The sequence below is a fragment of the Myotis davidii genome, unplaced genomic scaffold (assembly GCF_000327345.1).
Source record: "Myotis davidii unplaced genomic scaffold, ASM32734v1 scaffold1373, whole genome shotgun sequence".
NCBI classification, from domain to species: Eukaryota; Metazoa; Chordata; class Mammalia; order Chiroptera; family Vespertilionidae; genus Myotis; species Myotis davidii.
Genome location: NW_006284614.1, coordinates 815,730 through 823,503, shown reverse-complemented (window position 1 = coordinate 823,503; position 7,774 = coordinate 815,730). Strand labels below are relative to the sequence as shown.

The 7,774-nt window shown below is 40.0% G+C and overlaps 1 protein-coding gene across 1 annotated transcript in view; it reads left to right on the top strand.

Annotated features, from left to right (window-relative positions):
- NDUFA9 (NADH:ubiquinone oxidoreductase subunit A9) overlaps positions 1-6,304 on the top strand; it is a 44,183-nt gene extending 37,879 nt beyond the window's left edge. Inside the window, exons 9-11 of the mRNA XM_006754865.2 lie at positions 1,102-1,197; positions 3,179-3,245; positions 6,001-6,304. Coding sequence (XP_006754928.1) covers positions 1,102-1,197; positions 3,179-3,245; positions 6,001-6,171 — 334 coding nt within the window. The 3' untranslated portion in view covers positions 6,172-6,304. The remainder of the gene's footprint in view (positions 1-1,101; positions 1,198-3,178; positions 3,246-6,000) is intronic.
- Positions 6,305-7,774: the final 1,470 nt, after the last annotated feature.

The following is a 7,774-nucleotide window of genomic DNA, read 5'->3' as shown; positions in this document are numbered from 1 at the left end:
ATCTTTTCAAAGTTTATTTTTAATGACTGTATCTGTCAGGGCCCAAGGGAACACACGACACACCAAAGTTAAGACAATTCCAGGAGGACTTAATAAAGAGACTCCTTTGAGAGGTCTGAGCAGGATGTAGGAAATCTCAAGGAAACTGCCCCTAGGTTAGTGAAAGTGAAGGTGTTACCCTCATCCTACCCCCGGCTTGAGGGATATGAGAAAGGAGCTCTTCCTAGATCCTAGAAGAGGCACGTGGGTCAGGCTCCCTGGAGAGCAGTTATGTCCTTCTGTTGATACAAATAGCCTGAGAGGAACCCACAGGCAGAGTGGAGGGGAAAAGACCCAGCTCACAGCCCTTCCACCCTGCGGCTTCCGACGGAACTTTCCCATTGGCTGAACTGACCCAGAAGGTTACAGCCCATGCTTGTAGCAGAGTTAGGTCAGCCTCCTGAGGCTCAATAAATAGTATTTCAACTGGGAGGAGGGGAGTTATGGGGGGGGGGGAAAGAGGAACAAATGTAATAATCTGAACAATAAAGATTTAATTAAAAAAAAGTATATGGGGGGTTCCATTAGGATTTCAGAGATGCTTAGGTGGGGAGTGGCCAAAAAAAGGTTGGGAGGAGGCAGAAGGCAATCTGCATGATAAAAGTCCTCTAACAAAAAACAAACAAACAAAAAGAATGTTTATTAAAGCATTATTTTATAAAACAAAAATATTTAAATAGCTTAAACATCCAAAAATGGGAATTCGTAAAATAGTTATAATTACTATTTTTGCAGTATGATGTGCAAACATTAAATATGCACTAGAATATTTAATGACATTGACAGATGGTTGTGATTTAATGTTAAATGAAAAAGACATTACAGAATAGGATGAACTGTAATCTTATATTTATAAAAACAAAAATGTATATGTAAGGGGATGAGAAGGATATATTTTAAACATATTAACATTGTCTTTGGTGGGATTATGATGATTTTCCTTTGTGCTAATCTTTATTTACTACAGTGCATATGTGTTCCTTTTTCATAAGACAAATGTTATTTTGTTAAAAAGGTGAATTTTTAGGTGCAAATAATTTGAATAACAATTTTTTTTTGTAGGCCCAATCGATACCTCCTGTTTGACCTGGTGCAGTATGTCTTTGCTATGAGTCACAGACCCTTCCTCCCATACCCTTTGCCACGTTTTGCCTATCAGTAAGTAAAGCACTTCTTTTTGTGCCTTCTAAAATAGAGCTAACTAGATACATTTGTTCATAATGCTCTCTCACTTGGGGTTATAAGGAGTATGTTCCTTACAGTGAAGTCTCGGAATCTCTAACTAGAATGTTGTCCTAATATCTTGATGTTAGTCTAGGAAAGAACCAGAGACATCTAAGAAAGGGAAATGCAGATTAGTGTGGATGAGAAAAATGATGTGTTGAGGGGTTAAATCTGCAGTTCTTCAAATTCTCCAATTAAAAATCACTGAGTTTTAATATGGAGAAGTATCTTGGCAGGTTGGATAAAGGAGAGATCAGGTTTCTCTATTTCATACCACTTACCCAGCGTGGCAAAGGGACTCTTCTTTATTAGACCATTCTGGTCATGCAATTGGGGAAAGGAGCTAGGTTGGTTCAGAGTTGGCCTATGGTTGCCTTGTCTTATTTCCTTGCTTCTTAGTTCACTTCTTCCATTTGTAGGTTCAGAAGCTCAGAATTATGTCACACACTTTCACATCCAGTTTGCGAGGTTTTTTTTTATAAACCAGCATGGCAGTTCACTCCTTCATTTGTTTGTTCTTCAAATGCCTGCTGTGTCATAGGCAATGCACTAGGCACTAGAGATGTTACAGTAAGCCCTGATATAGAGGTATCAAAACAGTAGTCAATTAGAATGTAGTGTGATGATAATATCTATGGAGAGTGTTCTATTTTTAGGCTGTCTCTACTTCTTCCTCATTTAATACTTATAATGACTCTAAGTATGTAAGGAAGAGTGTATAGTGTGAGTAAAAGAGGGAAGCTAGGAGAGAGCTTGAGGAATACCTACATTTAAAGAGCCAGCAGAATAACAACTTTGTCAAGGAGACTAAAAAAGCGTAATAAGAATGTTTAAGTGAAAAATGTAGAGTTTGAAAGCCTAAATACCAAAAGAAAAGTGATGTTTTCATTTTTTTCTTTAAAAAATTTTTTTTTTCAATTATGGTTTACATGCAGTATCATTTTGTATTAGTTTTGGAAAAGGAGTGTTTTAAGGAGAGAATGAATGAATGTTTTAAGAAGGGGAGAATTGCCCTGGCTGGTATGGCTTGGTTGGTTGGATGTTGTCCTCTGCACTGAAGAGTCACCGGTTCAATTCTCAGTCAGGGCACATGCCCTGGTTGCGGGTTCGATCCTCAGATGGGGTGTGGCAGGAGGTAGCCAATCAGTGTTATGCTCTCACATTGATGTTTTTCTCTCTCCTCCTCTCCCTTCGTCTCTCTCTAAAAGTAAATTTAAAAAATAAAATAATTTAAAAAAAATCGAAGGGGGAGCATTGCTATTTATTCACATCTCTATCTCTAGCACCTAGAACAATGCTTGGCACACAGTAGGCATTGTTAATATTTGCACACTACTCAGCTTGCCCTACATCCTTAATGGAAGCATATTTGAATGTCTGAGGCTTAAATTAGATTGAGTTTCAGACTTCTGAATGTTGGATCATTTTGTTTGTTTTGGTGGTGGTAGCTTTATTTTACTTTTTAAGATTAGTTGTCACTTTGGAAGAGAATAAATAGTGTCAGCAGTTACAGCGGTCAGGCTGGGTTAACTTGGAAGAAAAGGTAACCTCACAGAGAGTTGTGCCAGGATGTTGGTTCTTTTCTTTCTTTTAATTTTTTATTGATTTCAGAAAGGAAGGGAGAGGGAGAAATAGAAACATCAATAATGAGAGAGAATCATTGATCCACTGCCTTCTGTACACCCCACACTAGGGATCGTGCCCACAATTCAGGCATGTACCCTGACCAGGAATCAAACCAAGAACTTTCTGGTTCGTAGGTTGGCGCTCAACCACTGAGCCATGCTGGCTGAGCAGTTTTCTTTAAAGAAAAATGCCTCTACAGCAGTCTCTCTTCCTGTGGTTCTTATAACCTAGCTTGAATATTGGGCATAGAGACACTTACCCCATGTGCTATATTTATTCCTTTGTCTAGATGGATAGCACGACTCTTTGAAATCAGTCCATTTGAGCCCTGGACAACGAGGGATAAAGTGGAGCGGGTGAGTATAAGTGTGTTGTACATCTGCCTGGATAGATGCTGGGCAGGGAGCTGCATAGATGGGTAAGTTAGGAAAAGGTGAAAGATTTATATGATCTGAAGAGGAACCCGATTATAGAGATTGGCAGTTAGAAGTGATTTTTGTTTGCTTGTTTGCTTGGGTTATTTTCATGCTCTTGTCTATCTTTTACCCTCCTGGAAATGTCAGCCCTCTACCTGTGCACTCAGACTCCCCCACTCTCATCTTGCTCCAGGTGTGGTTCCTCCACTACTTTTTCTCTGATGCTACTAATTTTTCTTTCTCTGTTGGTTCATTTCCCTTAGCATACAAACATGCCATAAGAGCTTCACTCTTTTTTAAAAACAAAACCCTCCCTTCTCACCCTGTTAGTGCCATTGCATCAAAACTCCTCAGAAGGGCTGTCTGTACCTGCTATTGACAGTTTCTTACTTCATTCCTTCTTTAACACACTTCACTCAGGCTTTTATTCACATTTTGCCCCTAAAATTGTTTTTTTCAAGGTTGCCTGTAATCTCCATTCTGCCAAATCCATAGTGAGTTTTCTGACGTCTCGCTGATGAGGTGCTCTCTCCTTGCAACCCTGGATTTCCATCTCTTTTCTGGCCAGTTCTACATTCTCTTGCATTTCCTCCTCTCATTGGGCCATGCCTTTCGGTCTGCCTTCCTGGGTCATTTTCTTCCTGATCTCTAAATGTTGGGGGACCCAAGGGCTCTCTGCTCAGCCTTTTGCCATCTTTGCTTATTCTCTAAATGACCCTCACCCAGTCCCATGCTCCAGCTGCTGTCTGTAACTCATAACTGCAGTTTTATCTCTAGCCCTGAATTGCCCCCCAACCCAGCTGTAGGCTCTTACCAATTTAGATAATACTACAGTCATCTGAAATAGAACATGTCCTGAAATAGAATTGCAAACCTGCCTCTAAGTGATACAATTAACAGTATCACTATTAGTTCTGTTTGTCAAGTTAAAAATGTAGGATTTCTTCCTTTCCCATCCAGTCTAGATCTAAATCAGTGCTCTCCCATAGAACTTCTGCAGTGCTGGCTGGGAATGTTTTATGATCTACAGCAGCGGTTCTCAACCTGTGGGTCGAGACCCCTGTGACCGTCGAACGACCCTATCACAGTGGTCGCCTAAGACCATCCTGCATATCAGATATTTACATTACAATTCATAACAGTAGCAACATTACAGTTATGAAGTAGCAACGAAAATAATTTTATGGTTGGGTCACAACTGAGGAACTGTATTTAAAGGGCCAGAAGGTTGAGAACCACTGATCTACAATGTCTAAGATATAACCGCTAGTAACATGTCACTATTGAACACTTGACATGTGGCTTGTGTGACTCTAGAAATAGGCTTTGAATTTTATTTAATTTTCGTTAATTTAAACTTGAATTTGGTTAGTGGCTATCGTATCAAAGAGCACAGCTCTAGACCATCAGCAGGTATAATTCTGGCAACCCTCAAATATGCGCCAGATCTTACAACTTCTCCCCTTTCTACCTTTTTATTCAGCTTGTTATGAAAATATTTATAATAGTATTTAAATTTTTCAACTTATAGAAAGGTAAAGGAAGTAATTGTCTCTCCTCTGCCCACTTTAATCCAAGTGGCTAGCGTCTTCTTTCTTATTGCCTTAAGTAGTCTCCTGTTGCCTCTCTGGTCCCTCTGCAGTGTTGGACTCCAGAGCTCTGGCTCTTCCCAGCCTGCTGTCTCCCATTCTAGTCTGACTCATTGATCAGGTTTCTAGGGAGGACACAAAATAAAATAAAAATAATATACCACCTCTACCTTTGAACACCTGTTGACCTTTTATCAATAAGAAACAGCCAGATTGTCCTCTGAATGTTACCCGAAAGCTGAAATGTAGAGATGAAAAAATAGTCCTTGGGGAACAGATGTGAATGGACAGTGCTATCTTCCCATCCGGTAGGGTGGAAAGCTAAGACCATTTCAAGGTGTCCTGTACATTCATGAAAGATTGGGCAAGAGAACTAATTGTCAGAATACTTCATTGTGTCTTGCACTAATGTGCCTCTCACATTTGTAAGTGAAAAAATGTTAGTACAGTAGGCTGAATGGGTTTTAGATTTTGTTTGGAGGTTGCTTTACAGCACTGGTAAAAGAATTGCAGACTTTGTTGGGTGGGAGAATGAAGAATCTTTTTAAGTCTTATAGTTCATTCTCCTCTACAAACAAGATCGGTTTGGATTTTTAGATCTGAGCATTAGTCAACTGTATAGCTGGAGCACAAAGGTTAATGGATTATCTCTTAATGAGCAAGGACAAATGCTAGTTATTTCTGTAATTCAACAGTTAAAACTGAGGCAGAAAGCCTGTGCTCAGAGCATGGACACACAGGCTTTAAATCCTATATTTTACTTAAAACCTATAAAGCCACCCCTGACAAATTTGACGACCTATGCCTCTCACTTTAGATTTATTTCTGTTTAAATCTCTAGAGTGACCCTCCTAGAGCCCATGTTCTATGCTCATGGATAGTGCTGGGGACCTTTGAGCTATTTGGTGAACTTGCCCTTTTTTCCTTAAACCCTTTGCCTGTGGTCAACTTTTAGAGAGTGCTGGAACCAAGCACTGCCACATATCCTTTGAAAACAGTGAAGTATCAGTAATGGGTCTCAGCTGGAGGGTTGAGTGCTTGCTGGATAGCATGTGGCGTTCTCGGACAGCGTTCAGTGTTCTCTGTGGTTCTTTGTTTGTTCAAAGGTTCACATCACTGACATGACATTGCCTCACTTGCCTGGCTTGGAAGACCTTGGTATTCAGGCCACACCCCTGGAACTGAAGGCCATCGAGGTGCTGCGGCGTCATCGCACTTACCGCTGGCTGTCTTCTGAAATGGATGAGGTGAAGCCAGCCAAGACTGTCAACTTTTAGTGGCCTCTGAGCTGCCCTGGGTTTTTGGTGTCTTTTGGGTCATCTGGCTAGTGACTAGTCCACTTTCATCAGAAAATCCTGTAAACAGTGAATAAGATCTCTCTATTAAAACATCTGAGATTATATTCTGCAACAGTTTTTCCTTTCTTGATTTATGAAATAAGAAATTTAGCCATTTAGAGCTTAAGCATAACTTTTGTTTAAAAATATATATTTAATAATGATTTATATCATTTATCCTCTATAATGCTGAAGGATTGAAATTTCACGTCAAGCTACTTCTATAACAAGGACTCCCTTTTAATGTCAAAATATTATGACAACCACAAGTGATAGGTGATTGTCTCTTACTATCCATTAATTGAGAAAATATATAATGTTCCATAACTAATCAGAATTTATTTTTAAAATTTTAATGATAACTATATATATTTTTAAAATAGTACGTACATATAAAACATTGTAGACAGATTTTCAAACTGCATGCAGTAATTCCATAGTCCTCTGCTCAGACCTAAACTACCTGAAGTCTGTCCCCCCTGCTATTATGACAGCTAGATGGTTTCAGATACATGGAAATAGAAAGGTTTTCTCCACGCGAAGGAGGTGCCACAGCCTCTCTGCAGTGATGACTAATGCACAGGAATTAGGACTTTTGTGTAAGTTGATATTACAGCCAAGACCCAGATGATCAGTTGGTTTAGTCAACAAATTCCTCAGTACAGTATAATTAAAAACTCTCATAATTTGAGATGAAGCCATCACACCACCTTAGGTGACCCACTGCTAGCTGACCCAAGGTTAGGCACTGCTTTCCATCACAGTTCAGCCCCTTGATAGGTAGGTGGGAATGTCAGTGAAAAAAATCCTGTTCAGTTACACTAACACCCATCTCATTCTTCAAGTGAGGAAGTGGATGTTGAAGGTGCTTTATATATAACAACCTGGGCAGGTGCACTGACCGGGAATCAAACCATGACCTTCTGATTCATAGGTCCATGTTCAACCACTGAGCCACGCTGAAGGTGAGTTTTCTACCTTCCATTCTCTACATATTATAGAATTTTGTCCCAAAATGGACAAAAGTGTACTATTAAGTGTGGTTTGTGGACCAGCAACATCAGCATCACCTGGGAGCTTGTTAGAAATACTGAAAACCGGGCCCTACCTACTTCAGACCTGTTGAATTAGGGTCTGCGTTTTATTTTATTTTAATCCTCACCAGAAGATATGGGTTTGTTGTTGTTTGTTTTTTGTTTTTAATGATTTGAGAGAGAAAGGCAGGGAGAGAGAGAAACATCAATTGGTTGCCTCCTGTATGTGCCCCAACCGGAGATCAAACCAGCAACCTAGGTATATGTCCTGACTGGGAATCAAACCTGCATGGAACGATGTTCCAACCAACTGAACCACCTGGCCAGGCAGAGTGCATTTTAGAGAGGTCCCTGGGAGATTTGTATGCACTTGGTGTAAAAGCCCTGATGTACAGACATGCTGTGTCAGAGCAGAGCAGTTCCTGTTATTAAGTCAGGTGGGCGAGCCCAACCAGACCCACTGAATCAGAATCTCTAGAGAAAGGGCCTAGGAATTTTATTTTTATCCT